This window comes from Platichthys flesus, chromosome 19 (genome assembly GCF_949316205.1).
Source record: "Platichthys flesus chromosome 19, fPlaFle2.1, whole genome shotgun sequence".
NCBI lineage: Eukaryota > Metazoa > Chordata > Actinopteri > Pleuronectiformes > Pleuronectidae > Platichthys > Platichthys flesus.
In genome coordinates this window covers 19,059,387-19,078,245 of record NC_084963.1, presented here as the reverse complement: position 1 = coordinate 19,078,245, position 18,859 = coordinate 19,059,387, and the positions used below count along the sequence as shown (strand labels likewise).

The 18,859-nt window shown below is 39.1% G+C and overlaps 1 protein-coding gene across 4 annotated transcripts in view; it reads right to left on the bottom strand.

Annotated features, from left to right (window-relative positions):
• mctp1b (multiple C2 domains, transmembrane 1b) overlaps nucleotides 1–17,889 on the bottom strand; it is a 31,514-nt gene extending 13,625 nt beyond the window's left edge. For 2 of the 4 annotated variants that reach the window (XM_062413414.1, XM_062413415.1), the window contains exons 1-4: nucleotides 17,223–17,888; nucleotides 896–1,016; nucleotides 670–812; nucleotides 462–541 (exon numbers count right to left, since the gene is read on the bottom strand). In XM_062413414.1, coding sequence (XP_062269398.1) covers nucleotides 462–541; nucleotides 670–812; nucleotides 896–1,016; nucleotides 17,223–17,744 — 866 coding nt within the window. In that variant the 5' untranslated portion in view covers nucleotides 17,745–17,888. Of the gene's footprint in view, nucleotides 1–461; nucleotides 542–669; nucleotides 813–895; nucleotides 1,017–1,092; nucleotides 1,180–17,222 lie in introns of those variants that run through there. The other 2 variants (XM_062413413.1, XM_062413416.1) reach the window with 2 other exon arrangements.
• Between the last annotated feature and the right edge of the window lie 970 nt (nucleotides 17,890–18,859).

Below are 18,859 nucleotides of genomic sequence, written 5' to 3'. Positions count from 1 at the left end.
ATCTTTGGGGATAGTTCAGGCTTTCTGACTAATTTCAGGAAGTTGGGTAATGAAACAATAGAAGAAAAAGAAACATAGGTGAACAGATTTGTTCATATTCTCCTTTCAACAGATGTCAAACCCAGGCCCATCTACAAATCAATCAATGTCAAATAAAGGCAGATGTAGGCCATAGAGCTGTTGATGATAGGAGGTATGTCATATCAAATTATTTAGTTGGCTACCCATAACAAAATGAAGGCAAAACTAACCAGAACAAATGTAAACAACGTAACAATGATGTGAACCTTGGTTCGGACCTTGGTCCAGACTTTTCAGGTGTGAAAACCCCTTTTGACTGACACAGCAACGTAACAGAATTGAAAAGGATACTTCAGTTTGAAAAGGAAAATCCAACTGGGAGGGGACGCAAAGATGATAGCAAAGGTTAGCATTAATGTAATCAGGGTCACATATTATACCTCTGCTGCTCCAGAGACTCCACGTTGAGGTAAGCTGAACCCATGAAGTCATCTTGAAAGGCAAAGTCATAGTCAAACACCTGCAGAGAAGCAACACAAAATTCTCCACTGACTTTAATGTTCATTAACAATGCATAAGGAGAAGCTTTATGGGTATGTGTGTGTGTGTGTGTGTGTTTGTGTGTGTATGCATCATCCAAGCCTTTACCTTCACATGCAAAGGTTCACTCAGACCTTCCATTATTACAGTCGTCCTCTCATCCCACACTGGGTTGAGGTTTTTGTGGATGGTTTTGCTCCTGAACACATCTTTATTACCGAGTTTGATCTTGACATATGGATCACTGCTGCCTAAGAAGACAAACAAAGCTGTAACTGAGCTAAAAAAGCAAGATGTGGAAGAAAGGTAATCAACAAACAAGATTTCAGCTTACCTCCTCGGTCTCGTACGGCCAGGTTGTGGCCTCTCTTGAGTTCAATCTCCAGCTTGAACATCCCTGAGCTGGTGGTGAGTCGCTCAGGATTGGCCCCTGCGGAGCACGGAGCAGCAATACCCTGTTAAAAAATGGATGCATAAATCACAAACAGTACAAACAGTAATGAATCTCCAACAGCCACAAAGTGAACTTACTGATATTTGTTAGAAAAACAAGAAAATGGTTTTAAGCCGTCTGAAGCGGAGCGAAGTTGTATTGTTGCATCCACATTTGCCCACAGCTTACACTGACTGAAATGTCTAATTCAACTCAGTAACTTGTCCCAGGGGTGACCACTAACAGGAAATTACACAAGAGCAGTTTCCTCCCATCCGACCACAGCGTTGTTGAGTACTTTCCAAAGTACAACCCTCACTTTCACTGCAGCAACAGCGTTTCAGCTGTTGCAATGCGGAAACTCAACAGAGAGACACACGGCAGATGGATTAACAGCATATGCCTACAATATGGAGCAATACTGATCTGAAACACCTGATCATTTATACAACCACAGAAGGAGATGCAACATGATCACAAAGGGAAACACAAAGAATAGCAAGTGATTCAAAAAAATCACTAGGAGATAAGTGCATAAAAAAAATCATCAACAAGAGATAAAACAACTACTAAGAGACACAAGACAGCAACGCTGACATGTAGAAAGAGTAATAAAACAACCACAAAGAAACGCAAAATTACTACAATGAGAAAATAAACGTCTAAATAGAGACAGAAAATAAAGTAACAGAGATGCAAAGCAAGTTCAGATGCAAGATGATAATGACACAAAGAGACACAAGATAAATACAAAAACACACGACAACAATGGAGTTCTCTTCTACAAAGAGATGTAAAAAGACATCTACACACAGAGACATGAAAATGTCCACATGAAGCTCTATCCCATTACTAACTTACTGTAAGTGACAGATATAGCTTTTTTTACTTTCCAAGAATAAGAAGAAAATCTGAACGATAACATGAACAATGAGGATTATAATCATAATAATAATAAGCAACAATTTTAGAGCGATGTTCAAGGGACAAAAGGACGCTTTTCATATTTCATGATGGGAAGTTCAGCAAAACAGATTTTTCATTTTTCTGTGTCTTTCCAATTTATAAAAAAAAAGTTTCAGCCCATATGTAACAACGATCCTAATTAATCTCAGCATATAAATACATTTTCAGAAAACTACTCTGCAGGGAATGTAGCATCCTGTCAACACTCAACCACTTAGAGAAATGCTCTGATCAATACTTCTATAATGTGATAATACATTCGGACCACACTATATGGCTGTTGGATATGAAAAAAGGTCTCAGCGGACTGTGTGTATTACACTTAATACATGATTTAAAAAATGATTTGACTTTATGGCAAAACTGACTCTTGATCTCTGCATTGCCAACATGTGAATATAGTGATAACCACTGGAGGTAATATACAGTTACGTGTCCATTCAAATGCATTCGTTCTTTTGTCTGATTATTAATGAGTTCTACATTTTAAAGCACTTATATCACTTAATGAACGGTTTGTGGAACTTCCTCTGATAAACTTCATAAATTGACAACAGATGATTGATAACCTGCAGGATAATTTCATTACTTCATTCAGTTCATTCCTACATTTGACTAAGAATGGTCTTTCAGACATTTTTTATTGACTATTTGCTGTTGTTATGAACTACTTTTACTTATTCTTACTATACTTCTTTTATATTAACTTTTATTTAACTTAAAAAAAATTGTTTTCATTCATCATATTTTATTTTATGAATAAAGTCTTTATTCCACACAATTTGACCACAATTCAGACATTTATTTCTATCTATTAATTTATTTAATCTCTATTTAACGGTGTGCGTTTTTTTTAATTATTATTATATTGTCCATCATTTTGAGCTGCACTAACCTGCATGGAAGGTGCTATATAAAAAGAGTTTGAAAACCAAAAACTCTGGATTTATCCCATATTCAGGTTTATTGAGTTACCTCAATGCAACTTTAACATAAAGGACAACAGCTAGGGCTAAGTGTAATTCACATTCTTTCACATCTGATACAAAATCATTCCTGGATAATTTTTGACTTTTTCTCCACTTATTATAATACCAAAAAATATGAAAGCCAAATGGTTTTGAGTCGCCAAATAAATCTGCAATAATGTGCAACTGAAGGATAAAATAAATTCTTAGACCCAGGCAAGAAGATTTGTGGAAGTATCTTTAAAAATTATTGTTTAACTCCACTTCCTAACTTTCCATCACTTTGAATCTCTGTTATGACAACTTATGTTACAGGTTTTTGGTGCCAGAGAACAAATTTCATGCAGCATCTGATTGGTTTGAAGTGGAACATGAAGAAATATACAAATCAAGCAAACAATCAAATGATCTGATCTGAGTAATATTCTTTCTTTCCCTTCAAGCAGAAGGTGTTTCTGTTGTCTTTGTAAAATGTCTGAACGCTAATGTGTTCTCTCACCTCCATCTGTCGCTATAAAACTTTTAAACTTACTTCATATCACTGTGTGGAGCTGCTCTGTGAGCACACACAGCACCACCCACAGAATTACTCCCATTATGAAACACATACTTGTTTCCTGAGGCTTTTGAACTGTGCCAAGTGCTGCTCTGGCATTAAGCAAGCTACGGATATTCCACTGGGCACTAACTGAAAACAGCATAATAAAATAAGTGAGACCATCCTGTGAAACATGAGGAGGCTGAGAGTGTCTGGCTGACTGTGTGGAGATGGTATCGTGGTAGGAAGGCTGTTGAAAACTTATGTAGCAGGTGGGGTAAGTCCAGTTCAGACTAGATGATGTTAAATACGGAGATAACAGGCTGCAGCTTTAAAAATAGAGGATGGGTACAAGGTCAACGTTACCCAGATGAAAACTTTGGAATATTATTACCTTATAAACTTGTTTGGATTAATTTAACCATTTGACAGACACAGCAACGTGATCATTCCTTTTAAAGGGATGGTTCACCAAAAAATGAAAATTCACTCATTATCTACTATGCTAACGGAGGGGTGGTTGAAGTGTTTGAGTCCGCACTCCAGCACTTCTGGAGTTTCAGGGGTAAACTTTGTTGCAGCAGAATCCAATAGCATTGAAGTAAACGGGACGTAATAAAACAACAGAAGAAACATAATATAACTCCATACTGAGTTTGAAGCCTTAAAGTCCACAGGAAGAGGTTACGCTAGCAGATGCAGGAACACAAAATTGTGTCCGAGGGTCGGTGAATGCACCTGGTAGGAAGATATCAGAGACATTAAATCATTGTGAAAATGATCTTCGAATATGAATGCCAGGGCTTGCGGACACTTGGATGACACCACACAAGCAGTATGGAGGCATTTTCAGTTTCTTCTATTGTTTTATTGTGTATGAAGTCTTGGTCGCCATTGACCTTTATTGGATTGTGCTAAAACAAGGTTTACCCCTCATACTCCAAAAGTGTTCTGTGGATGCAAACCTTTACCCATCGCTCCATCAGCATATTGGTGAGTAGATAATGAGTGAATTTTCATATTTCATGAACTATCCCTTTAAATCCAGTGTTCCCTCTCTTTTATATCTGTGTTTGCTCTCCACCACCTCCTAATATGCATACCTAATCATTAGCCAAATAATCCACTACGTTCACCAGTTGCTTACTGACTGTGTCTGTCTGCGTTTTGCTGCTGAGCAGGTCGGGGACAGAGATATGAGCGGATATTCAAAACAATGAGCCAAAAGAGGCTAGAATCTCTATAACGCTTAGAGGAGCTGCAGAGATGATAATTCTCTGTGGATTTGTCACTATAAGCAACTCCATACTCATTACACTTCATTTGATTGATTGTTATAGATCTCTGTCATCGAAGATGGCAGCAGAGCGTGTTTACATTACAGGATCCGGTCTCAGGTAGCCCCGGAGGTTTCCACTTTGCATCTCATTACAACTGCTGACGAGTTTTGCGGCATCATCATGGCGCAGCAGCAGCATGTCGTAACTCACACTTACATCCAATCACCTTGGTGGGTATGAATGAGGGAAACAAGTGTGCAGCAGCCACAAACCTGGTCCCACGATGACTCAGGGAGTGACCAGGTTGTTGGAATTAACCTGCTGCTTAGAGAGGGATTAGTCTTCAGACAGCACGGCACAAAGCAGGAGACAGCGTCAGATCACCTACAATCCCATCAGCTATACTGATGCTCACCTATTTTCGGGCTGTGTATGTATTTTTGTCTACACACTCAGCGCATGAAGCTCAGGCTTTAGTCTTAGGTGTATCAGGATTCAGGCCACAACTAATCCTTATTCCCACTCTGTGGCACCACTCAACAACCATGAGTGAAATTAGTTAATGCATTTCCAACAAGTCTCACACCTTCTCTTTGCCTGATCAGGAGTCACAATCTGGATGAATTAAGCATCGTAGATTTCATTTTCAACATCGAATGAAAATAAAGTGGGTCAGATTCAGAAGCTCCAGCTCTAATGTCAGATACATATTTCATCAAGAGAGGGCTGCAGGGATTCCTAAATAACCTAAATGCAAACTCAAGAAATATCTTTTTAGTTTGACTTTTAATAGACTTTTGTTTATGCATGCTGTATGTTTAATTTATTTAAACAATGGATTATTTACTGGTGTAGCCATTTAATATTTTATTTTCTGGAAGTTTTTTTTTATCATAACCTACGTTTTGTTTCTGGTTTTACTTAGAAGCATCTATTTTCTTTTATTATTTTATATATATCCTGTCTTTGGTGTTTCCTCATTGGAAACATGAGATTCACGATAGCATCCGCTCACTTCCTGTTGTTATTTTTTTGTTTTGTGCATGGATGGGGTGTGGGAGGTATTGTTTTGATTCTATAAAGCGCTTTGTGTATGTAGTGTACAAATAAAGTCTTTCAGATTTTGAATTCATTGATTGACTCTGGAAAAATACAGTATGAATGTTAGATCAGGGTAGCTTACTTAAAATGTTCTTTTGTTCAGACAAAAAACCGAAGGTTTTCCATTTTATTACCAACCCCAAACCTGAATTTTGCGAATTATTTGTTGTTGTTGTGAAAACGTGTGAGCAGAGAATCCCCCTTTGCCTTGTGCATGTGTGAAAGGAAAACCGCGGAGAAAATCCAGACCAAAGTCTCCAGAGATCCTCCATATGATATACACAGTTTTATATGACAAAGGAAGCAGCAATACATTTTCTTCCAACTATATCTATTTATTCTAGTATGACTTGAAATTTCTTGGAAGAAAATGGTCTGGTTGTTGACATATACATATATATACATGTCATTTAGCTGACGCTTTTGTCCAAAGCGACTTACATTTTTAGAACACTCATCATTTTATGAGGGGCCATCTAGGGGTTCAGTATCTTGCCAAGGACACTTAGGCATGCAGATGGGATAGAGTGGGATTCGAACCGGCGACCTTCTTGATGCAGAGCACCCGCTCTATCCCATAGGCCACGCTCTCCCCGACATTCATGTCAACTTGTGTCTTGACTCTCTATGAGGTTGTTTTTTGTTTCTGCTGTTGATTTATGGCTTTTTCATAATCAAGTTTTTTTAATCTTCCTTTATTTTGCAAATCTTTTTATAAGCATTTATTATTTGTTCTTTTGTCTTCTTCTAGTGTCTTTTTGTTGTCATTTTTCACACTATTTTATATTCCCTTTGTGCTTTTTTGTGGTCTTAAGTCATCATTTTGCTTTTTCTAGTAAATATGTGTTTAGGATTTGTTTATGTCTCTTTGTGGTAATTTGATTGAATATTAAATAAGAAATATTACCCTGACTCATTTGGCCCTCAGGTTTGAGCCTGGTGTACCTGTTCTGTGATCCTTCACACTCTAAATGAAAATTGTGACACTGTCTCTTAAGAAGAACATAAACCTGTGAAAATTACCCTTGAGAGGGAGAGGAAAAAAAGTCAATGCACTAAGGATAGCTGAGAGTAACATTTATCACCATGACATGATGGTCAAACCTCAGGGGCCTATTAACATCAATACTGCTGCCAATACAGACAGCAGCGATCAATACAGTAAATAAAAGCCCAGAAGCTCCCAACAGTCTCCTTCCAAGCACAAGTGTAACATGCATTTTACAAAGGTACAATTTAATACATTCTCACACATTCAGGACGCCAACAAATAAACTGCAGAAACGTGTGAGATGTGATAACCTGCACAAGCATGACAGTGTGAGTTGAACTACTTATATTCACACTCACAGAGTCTGGACACACATACAGACTAGAGCTTATTGTGCATCAATAACATAAAATGCAGAAGCAAGTATGGTGCTACTATCTGATCTGAACAATGGAAGTCAATGCAATCTACACTGTTGGTATTCAGAGTTGTTTGGATTTATGATAAATAATTTGGGTTTGTTGTCTAATAATAGGATGTCACTCTCGCAAAAAATCTTACCAACCTTCATTCACAAAGAAAAGGAAATAGGGCCACAACAGTATGGTTGATTATCGTATGCAAAAATAAAACAAATATCACGAAATTGTTTTTCAAAATGATCAATATCCTTATCAGTAACAAATTAAGGACGTGTTTTCATCCTTTGCGAGCCGAGAGGAGGCCCCCAATAAAGGCTGATTTAATTAACAAACATTTGTTGAGAACCCCTTTAAACTCTATGACCGGCTGTAGGAGACTCCACAACACGGCTAACTTATAACAAGACCCACTAGTCAGTAGCTCACCATGGAAGGCCCTCAAATGTCAGTTAGACGCATGATGTTTATCATTGGGACAAACATGAAGATTGGCTCAAAGCTATACCACAGCAAGACTAGTTTGCAAAGATTTTTTGTCTTTTACAATCAGGAAGAGTAAAAACACTGAAGTGTGCAATTGTGTGATGGTATGATACGACTTTTGTAGTCACCTATTAATTACTATTTTGATTATCGATGAATTATAGGTGCAATTTAAGCCTTGTAATAGCCATTTGTAACCTAAGAACTGCTAGTGAGTCACTAGCATTAAGCAGTGTTAAAAATAATTTCCATGCAGTCAAAACACTTTAAACCCTCTCCCAATACTTTCAGCTCGTCAGGATTCTGCTTCCATTAAAATTTCGGTTGCTTTAAGTTAGGTTGATTCAAACTATTCCTGCTTGTTTCAGTTGAGCTCTGAACCAAAAAGTATATATAAAAATAAGCTGAGGTTAACTTGTACAGTACTTTAATTAGTCATTTTATAACATGCCTTAATAACTGAAATTACTTAACTGCAAAAGACGTATATATAAACATACAAATATTCAATATGCTTGTAGTTTAATGATGAGCTCACCGACAGAAGTCGTCCACATGTTGACACGAGAGAAAAGGAGTCATTACAAGAGCCTTGACGAAGTAACCCTCGAATCGCTAGGCGGGACTCTGCCACCGGGGCCTGACCCAGAAGGAGATCCAGGGTCGAGCAGGGGGATAATACAGTCAGGTTGAGGTGGTGTGATGAGGAGAGCGGTGAGATGGGACTATTTTTAAAAAGTGCGACTATGTGGGAGACATGGCAGAGGAACAACAGTAGGTCCAGATAAAACGCAAAATAATCTCCTTTGACCTCAGGAAGTATCTCCAAAGAAAGCAGACCCAGCAGAGAAGGAGAAGGTGTTGTACTGTCCGTGTTAGAGCTGAATGAAAGGAGGAGGAACAAGTGAGAGGGCGGGAGGAAGAGGAGGAACTGAGCTGGTTGGCTTAACTTTTATCCTTAACCAATGGAGCAAGCCTGACTACACTAAACGGCACACTAGGAAGAAATGTTCAGTCTAGTGACATAACTTAACTTCAGTCTAGTGACATAACTTAAGTCAAATAAAAATTTCAAGTAACTTTACTTTTGTGTAAAGAAATAAAGAAAACTAAACATAATGATACCATATATCAAATCATACAAATTTGTCCATTTACAGTTTTTCTCCATTGCTTTGGCTCATTTCACGAAACAGAAATGACATTCTCAGAGCTCCAAGTGCAATTGGCAAAATAGCCCATATGGTTCGGCACAACTACATAGATCACCTTCAAAAGGTCATATCTCATCCAAAACAGTTAACTCCAGTTTCAAAACCAAATCATTTTCTCATATAAATAGTCAGTGCCCCCAAAATGAAAATTTCCTTCTCGACTGCTGTGGCTCATCTCTCAAAATAACATAGATGGTTCAGCAAATCTCCATAGCACACCTGCAAAAGGTCAGATCTCTTCCAAAACAGCCAACTCATCAGTCAAAACTAAATCCTTTTCTCATACAAATAGTCAGTGCCCCCAAAATGAAAAGTCCCTTTGGCATTGTTTAAACACTACAGGTCAAAATGTTTTGATTTTTTGTCAGTATGGCAGTGGACCATAGAAATATCCCTCATGTGCACATTTCAATCTTGGCTCAGTCCTTGAATGGTCACTGAATGGTTACAGTAGATGTTTTCTTTCCAGAATATTATGTGTATCAAACAGAAAAAAGATTTATTCAAGGTTTCACATAAAATATGTTTATTGAACTCATACTGCCATGGAAATTGTTACAGTAATTGCCATACATCATGGTTACAGTAACAGAAAGTGTGTACAGCACAATATACTGTCAAACAATAAGCACATCAAAACTAAAATTTGGTATAGTGAGATAGGACCTTTTGAAGGTGACGTATGTAGTTGTGCTGAACCATATGGGCTATTTTGCCAATTGCACTTAGAGCTCTGAGAATGTCATTTCTGTTTCGTGAAATATGCCAAAGCAATTGAGAAGAACTGTAAACTTACTTTGTGATTGGTGATCAGATGTGTGAAACTCAACCTTGATTACTAAAGTTCTAGTTGCACCTGAAAATTAAGCCGATGATCAAAGAAATCCTTATTACAGTATATACCATGATGTTTTTCATGGTATTATGTGCCTGTACGATTTTGACAGTGGAGTGAACTATTGTGCAGGTGATGATGTAAACAATGAAATTATGCCAACATGTTCTGCAGAGAACGACCACTTGACTGAGAAGCGTCAGTTTTGATCAACAATATATATTCAATTGGTAATTGGGCTAACTGAAGGCAATTGTACCTAACTGTTTGCAAAGGTGGGCTAAATCATTTGAAATTTGTGGAAGCTGTTGGAAATTGTACTTGTCATTGCAAGGATGTGCTAATACAATTGCAATTTGATTAAAGGAATGAGATATTCCAATCTGTTGTGAACAAGTGCCCAGTGGTTTGGAGGTTTACACGTGTTGTTTTAAGAATGTCATTTCTGTTTCGTGAAATGAGCCAAAGCAATGGAGAAAAACTGTAATAGAAAATAAAACTGTTTTAGAAAGATATTTAGAACCAATGTGCGAAAGTGAAAATAATACAGAAGCGAGGGCCGTAAATGAGGGGCCAAGTTAGTCTTCTTTAAAACAAGTGTTCTACATTTTAGAAATATACTTTTTCTGTTTCTTGCTGCGTAGTCACAAGTTAGCTTAACATAAGGACTGGAAAATGTGGAAAGAACTGTCCGTCCATATGTAACAGAATCTACCCACCAGCACCTCTAGTTATTTCCTGTTTGTTTAATCTGCACAAACTAAAGCTTATGATACTTGCAAGTTTTGTTCACAGCAAGATAATATTCACAAATGAACACGTTTATGATTTCTGAATTCTAATTACAATTTAAAAAAGTAAAAAGCTTATATTAGGCAACTACTGGTGTTGGAATTGTTAATACGGCCCCCTCCACCATCCTGAGACAAAAAACCCTGTTCAATAATATTAGACATAATTTATTTATCTAATAATTTTTACTTGTACAATACGCATTCAATTTAAGTTGTTTTCAAATTGTATTTACTAACTCATTCTTACAGCACGAGCAATTAGCTCGTCCCAGCTGATGTAAGCTGGCTCTCTCTCATGCAACTATCAAATCTCACAGCAGAAGTTGGCTTTGTAACCTTAAACCGCAACAGTAATGGATCTGGTTAATAATGTTGAGCAGGGGTGTCCAAACTACGGCCCGAGGACCATCTGCGGCCCGCCATCCATTTTAAACTAACAATTTAGTAGCACTTAATTGGCACTTACCTCATAGCACTTTGTAGTTTTGCTCTATTTTTTAAGAAATTGTACTTTCTTGATACCTGTCGTCCTGGGTTTGTACCCTCGGGTACCCTTGAATGCACTGATTGTAAATCGCTTTGGATAAAAGCGGCAGCTAAATGAATTGTAATGTACTGGAATATGGCCCACTTAATTGTACTTCTCAGTTTAGACACTTGGTGGCGCCCAACTCACCCCTGACCTGCCTGCTGTCCCTCAGAAAGCCGCCACGCCCCCGCCCTGAGCAACACGATTGAGGCGCACTGTCAACAGTCACCTCCAGGGCAGGGCGTGGCGGCGTGAGTGGCCCAGCCCTTCAAATATTTTTCTCTATGTGGCCCTCGGGATACAAAGTTTGGACACCCCTGATGTAGAGTGTCACAGATGCAAAAAATAGCTACCAACACCAACCCTGCGGTCTGATTGTTTTATCTGAAATGATATGACAAACTATAGTGAAATTTAAGGACACTTTTGAGTGTTCCTGGTTCAGAAATTAAAACAAGTAAAATTATGTCACTTGCACCAGAAACGAATGGCAGACCCTTAAAGGGATAGTTCACGAAAAAAATTAAAATTCACTTACTATCTACTCACCACTAAACAGATGGAGGGGTGGGTGAAGGGTTTGAGTCCACAAAACACTTCTGGAGTCGCAGGGGTTAACAGCTTTGCAGCTGATTCCAGTAAGACTTAAATAAATTGGGACCTCTACTTCAGACAACAGAAAAAACTTTCATATTCGACTCAAAATGGTGTCATTTACAACATGTTTCAAGACTAAATGTCTTCTGTAAGCCTCCTTGGAGGACGTTCACGTACCCTCGGGCACCTCGAACACCGCACACACTCCCAACCAAGTGTCCGCTACCACCACTTCCGATAGTGGACTTTAGGCGTAAAACACAGTGTTACGGACACTTGGATGACACCACATGAGCAATATGGAGGCATGTTGTGTTTTTTTTTTGTTATTTTATTATGTCTAAAAAAGAGGTCACCTTGGCTAAAACACTGTTTACCCATGATGAGAATTTTCATTTTTCTTTGCGTTTCTTTAGTATTTTATACCCATTCACCATGCCACAATGTGTCAATGCAAATGTCCGAGTGAGAGGCTCCGGTTATCTGTGTTCTTTCTCCAGACAATTCTCTGGACTTTACCCACAGGTCATGTCGTAAATGGGCTTCAGTGTTAAGTAACTTTGACGATATATTTGCAAGAAAAACCTGGAATGGGAATAAAGCACAAAGAAAAAAAGTTCCCTTAACCTTAAAAAATCTATTTGATGTTTGTGGCACTGCAAAAATAGGTAACTTAACATACAGTTACTGAAAACATACCCTGAAGAAACACTGGTAACACTCTTTGACCAGAACATATAACAAACAGTCTAATTAGCTGACTGAATTTCACACTCATTTGACTGCACACACTCAGAGAAAAAGAGTTCCTGTCAGTATAACGTTTTGTTTTGTGCAAAGACAACATTTACTATTACTGGAAAGCACACAAGTGTTTTGTTACCCTCAGTCCTCCACTCTCCACGGTGAAAACTCAACAAAAGTGGCTAATTTTCAGGAGCCAATCACTCAGCATGCTCATAAATAAAGCCCTGAGAAACCGCAGTTCACACTATTCAATAACATCATTCCCAGGTCAGTTAAATTCACACATATTTTTGTGTTGAATGATTGATTCACAAAACAGACTGCAAAATGCTAAATCTTGCAGCTATGCTTCCCTGATGTCTGACATGTGATCCGTGCAGGTTAGTACAGGTAGAGACCAGACACATAACTTCAGAGAGGACAAACAAGGTTCCCCAGACAGGCAGTGAAATAGTTTCTCTTGTCTCCTCCTACCAGCTGAAAGAAAGAAGCAAGACCCCCGACACACACATATTTTAACCATACATAAAAGCTCTTTAGAAATTAACCTCTGTGTTTCAAAAGATGGTGTTACCCGCGATGCTGCACAGACAGCAATGATAACCAAAGAAAGAAAATAAATCTTAACACCGCAGTTAGAGGACATTCACAACCGGGTTCTATCTCTTCGTCGGGTCTTAAATATCCAATCTCTGCAGAGTAAGTGATGTTTGCTTAAAAACCCTGTCAGTGAGACTTCCAACCTAATTTTATTTGTACAGCCCATATTCACAAACCACAATTTGTCTCATACGACTTTAACAATGTGTGACATCCTCTGCCCTTAAACCTCAACGAGATTTAAAAACTATTAACAGGGTAAAAAAAAACATAGAAACCTCAGAGAGCCACATGTGAGGGATCCATCTCCCAGGACAGACAGGAGTGCAATAGATGCTGTGTGTAACTAAGAGTAACATTGATAAGAGGGAACAGTTTGTAACATAATGAAACATGTGTAAATGTTTAAAGTATTTATACATAGGGAAATGTCTGATTGAGATGAAGGGACCAGCAATGACAAATTAATTGAGGACTTTTTGTCAGGAGTGGAAGAGTATGTGAGTAGGTGTATTGTATGTCAAGCATGTTGTATCTTGTAGGGGAGAGCGGGTAATGTGAGACATTTTTTACATATGCTCCCCTCTAGGCGAGCTAAAATGATATATCAGTAAAATTCACACATTTCCCATTGATTCAGGATGTTTCAATGGAAATGATCAGAATGTCTTCAGGACAAAGGGAAGTGAAAATATGATTGTTTTTTAAAAAGTGGTCTTGTGTCTCATTTTACCCCAGTTAAGGGGTAAAGGATTTTAACAAATAAAAATATGTGTCACAATGAAAGTTCAGACTTAAATTCCCATAAATTATTTTCTGGTTGGCAGATGTGATAGTGGTTTACCTAAGCTGAAGGAAATAGCTTCCCCCTATTGCCTAGCCTCTCAGGGAAATTCATCACTGGCAAGTGAGGAGGTGCAGCTATAGCGAACCATGTGCCAATAAAAAAGCACATGGCTGTTAAAACCTTCCCCCAGAGGTAGAACTCCATAAATCAACAAAAATACACTGTAGCATAATTATGAAATGGAAAGATTTATAAGCATCCTATACAACTCCAAAGTGCATCTTTCTTCTGCAAACTCCACATGTCTATCCAACTCTTGGATTATTTGGGGTCTAGTAATTTTCATGACCCTTTTCAATCAGACTTTGTCACAGCAACAAATTCTTCTTAACCAAAGGAATAAGAAAATTCAATTCCCTGTGTTAAGACTTTAATGTATTTACTGAGCATCTATAATTATTGCTTTATTGTTAAAGCTCCAGCCTGTTCACCACTCAGGAGCTCAGATTCCAGCACAAACCTCTCTCTGTCTGTCCACAATGACCATTCTTGCCACTGACATTTTACACTGCTCTTAATAGGAAAAAAACAGGTGTAACTAACAATCGGGAGAGGCGGTGGTCTAGTGGCAGAAAGTTGGACTATGGAACCACCAACGGTGGTCTCTGGTTCGACTCCACGGAGTGACAACACAAAAACATACCTGGATGGACAACACCTGGATCTGTTCCCCACTGTCTAAGTGCCTACCCCACCCCACTGTCTAAGTGCTCCTGAGCAAGGCACCTTACTCCCCCAACACCTGCTCCCCGGGTGCTGTGCATGGCTGCCCACTGCTCTGTGTGTCCTCCTGTGTTCACCAGATGGAACAAAAGCAGAGAACAAATATCCCCCCATTTGCATGTTGTGTGTGTGTGTGTGTGTGCATGTATGTGGGACCAATAAATGTACATTATCTTATCTGAATGATGGTTCAGGTCCATTGAGTCATAAAGCACAAAAAACATCATAAAACATCACACAATATACCTATTGAATCTTATTTGAAGAAAATGCTCTAACGTTTAGGGTACATGCTATATTCACTGATAATATTTTCTCCAGTTCTATTCTATTAAGTCTTTGTTTACAACTGTGTTTACCATGTCAAAGTGGCTTCTGTGAAAAAGGCCTTACTATCTCTCTTTACCACACCTCAATTCATGCCATCCTAAGATCCATCCATCATCTCTATGGCTTATCCTTTGAGGGGTGAGCCGCAGCCAATCCCAGCTGGCACCGGGCAAGAGGTGGGGTACACCCTGGACAGGTCACCAGCACATCACAGGGCAAACACAGAGCAACCATGCACACTCATATTCACACCATACGGTCAAATGCCTGGTTTTAGGAATGCCACCTTCATTGCTGCTTTCAAATCCAGATGGAATTTGTCTTCGGTCACAAGAGCCTTTAACTAAAGTATTTGAGAAATCTAGGGCCATCATTTTCACATATTTGTATCTCTTTTATTATTTTACTGCTTTAACTTAACGTTATATATACCTAACCTCTTTTAGTCAATTTATCTCTTATTTTTTGAGCTTTTTTAAATTTTCTCTAAAAATGTTTCCAGTGAGTTTTTCTGATTTTAAATAGATTTCTGTTAATTTGGTCTTTGTGTTGTTTTCAATGTCCCTGTACAACACCTTGAATCTGCCTCTGTGTATGAAAGGTGCTTTGTGAATAAAACGGCCTAACTTTGCCTGGAGTCTTTAATTACCCTAACACCGATGTCTTTGGCCTGCTATGAGGCGACAGCACAACCCACTGCTCCACCATGCCACCACCGCCTAAAGTGGTTGTTTCAGATAAAAGGCATTCCTGTTGAATAACCTCAGAGACTCCATGACGAGAGCAGGACGGCTCCTGTTCTACAAGTATGGATAACTACTGTTTCCTATGGAATTTAACAGTTTGCAGTGCTGGAAGGTGTTGATGCAGCTCAAACCTAAACTAGCAGTAAGGCTGTTTACTTTAGTGAGTTGTTAGTTTAGGGACTTAGCTTGTTTTCTCTGTTTGGCATTGCTCCCCACAACTTATTTTATGACCATTTTGCATATTCTGCAAACTCAGATTATGTTTCTGCTGAAATGTGCAGTACCCCAACTCCACATCACATGTACAGAGTCAGCACCTCGTAGCCACCCAAACAGTTCTGTCACTATATTGTGCATATACAGTACACACAATTTCCAGTTTATTAGGCCCACTTAGATAAAAATTGAATTAGTCTAATCCAACAGTCCAGCAACATGAAGATGAGAATGTTCAGTGTGTGTTGACATGGTTTAGAGAGGTGTGAATTCAGCTGATTTATCCATTCAGGTGTTGAACTATGTTTCACACTTTTCATCCTTTTTTTTATTTCCATTTAAATATCCAACCCCTAACCCTGTTTACTTGTTTAATTTAATTTTGGGCTTTGTGGAAATAGAAATTGTTAATGCCTTTTTTTAATTTTTTGAGAAAAATGTTTTCCCTCCTGTGTGTCCAGCTGCAACACGTGGTTTCTCTTATTTGCCTTCTGAGGCCCTTTGTGTACACAAAACAACTCGGGCCGGGTCTGAGAGGCTGTTGATGTGGCCCAGTAAAGCTGATTGAGACAATGTGTGTTATTCTAGGCAAATGACAAACCACCTGACCTAAGGTTTTTACTGCAAGCCGTTGAATACATATTGACCCCTACAGTGTAAACACTAGAACAGTCAAATCTAAATATTCTATTATAATCACATGAGAAAAACACAAAATCCTCTTTTTTAGTATCAAACACACTCAGTGAATGTTTGATACTAAAAACACTAAATGCAGCTTTACAATGATTGATTGACATCAGATGCCAAAGACTGTCAGGTTGGAGCTTCTCACTGGATATGTCACTCTGTGAAAATCTTTGGGTTTTGAATTGTTGATAAAACACAACAAACTATTTGTGATGCATCGCCTTGTGTTGGAGGAGGCAGATTAATTGTTCACAAATGTTTGCATATAAACAAATTGCTTCATGATATTGATTATCCATGAATGTATATCCATCCATCGATTTATATAACACGTGTTTTACCAAAAATTTACACCAAATAAAATCAAAAAGTCAACAAAATACTACAAATACTTAGTTTTTTCATGTAAACACATTGCTTCATGTTATTGATTATTAATACATGTATAGATCCATTCATCAATTTAAATAACACGTGTTTTACACGCGGGTCACGTCTACAGCTACAACACACAAACTGATCTAAATGTGCTAACATCAATTTAACAGTAATACAGTAGCCGATCAAAAACGTTGTAGTGCTAAAAGGCCAAACCACCATATTTGACTCACCGGCTGCTCATCCCTGCTCTCAAGCGGTGGCTCCGTGGCTGCAGCAGCTGTTGCCGCCTCGCCCCCGCTGTCCGCGCTGCCGCTGGCCGGTGGCTCTGACAGCTTTTCCAGACATGCAGACCCCAAAGAGGAGCTCTTGTGGTGGGACTGCACCAGCTGAGCCACCGTGGGCTTGTCCGGGGAGGCGGACTTGTGCTGGGAGGACGACGGCAGCTTCTCCCACACGGATCCGGAGCCGCTCGCCGCCGCTTCTCCCTGGAGCTGAGCCTCTGTGGCGTCCACGTCCCCCGGGGAGGAGAAGAGCAGGTCGGGCTGTGAGGAGGAGATCTCCCGGTCGTGGGCGACATTTTCCTTCCGCTTTATCATCTTGAACATCCACATGCCTCGCTCCCTCTTGTTCTCCGGGTCTCTGACGCCCAGCTTGGGGCTGAGCAGCGGCTTGGCTTTGGCCTGGAACTGCTTCCACAGCGAGTTCTGCTGGGACGAGCTCCTCTCATCCTCGTCCCCGTCTCCCCGCTCCATTCCCGCCTCTGCTCGGAGCTCAGTCGGGCTGTCACGCCGATGTGGAGGCTGTGGATCCAGCGACTTATGTAAGCTGTCTATTTCCCTGTTCGGCTGCAGCGCTGGGGGTCCGGGGCCAGCCCTCTTTTAGATTTACAACTCCAGACAGACTATTGGATTTCTTCTCTGTCACATCAGTGAACAACAAGCTGACTGAATTTACACTTCACCATATCATTATCACAACAAAACAGGAATATCATCATCAAAACTAAACATAAATAGCATCATCCCAACTAGATATCGATACAAATATCTTCACCACACCTATATATTAATATGAAAGTGAATTCCTTTAACAAATACAATTTCCTCCACCTATGTAAGCTTTACTCCAATTAACCCCTCAAGTCAATGGTTGAATGTTTCCATTGTATAAACTGAAAACGTTTTAAAGGGGTTGTTCACCGAAAAAACGAATTCACGCATTATATACTCACCACTATGCCGTTGGAGGAGTGGGTGAAGTTTTTGAGTCTTTATTTTTTTTTTTTACATTTGAACAATTAGTCACCAGTTAGTTCAATTGTATTGGATTTGGCTGCAACACTGTTTGCCTCTGAAACTCCTAAAGTATTTTGTGGACTCGATCACTTCACCCACCCCTCCTTCGCCGTAGTGGTGAGTAGATAATGAGTGAATTTTCATTGTCGGTGAACTATACTTTTGAAACAGAATACTTTAATTGTCAATCAATCAATCAAATTTATTTACATAGCCCATATTCATAAATCACAATTCGTCTCATAGGGCTTTAACATGGTGTGACATCCTCTGTCCTTAACCCTCAGCAAGAGTAAGGAAAAACTACTAAAAAACCTTTATACAGGGTAAAAATACGTAGAAACCTCAGAGAGAGACACATGTGAGGGATCCCTCTCCCAGGACGAACAGATGTGCAATAGATGTCAGGTGTAGGAAAACATCATCAAGATTAAAGTTTTTAGCAGCATTGATGAGGGTAAACATCTTGAAGGATAACTTCAATACTATATGTCAAGCAGTCCTGCTGCAATCATAGTCTATGGTCAGCAGCCAGCAAGATGATGATCCATCATCAAGATCGGATCCAATGT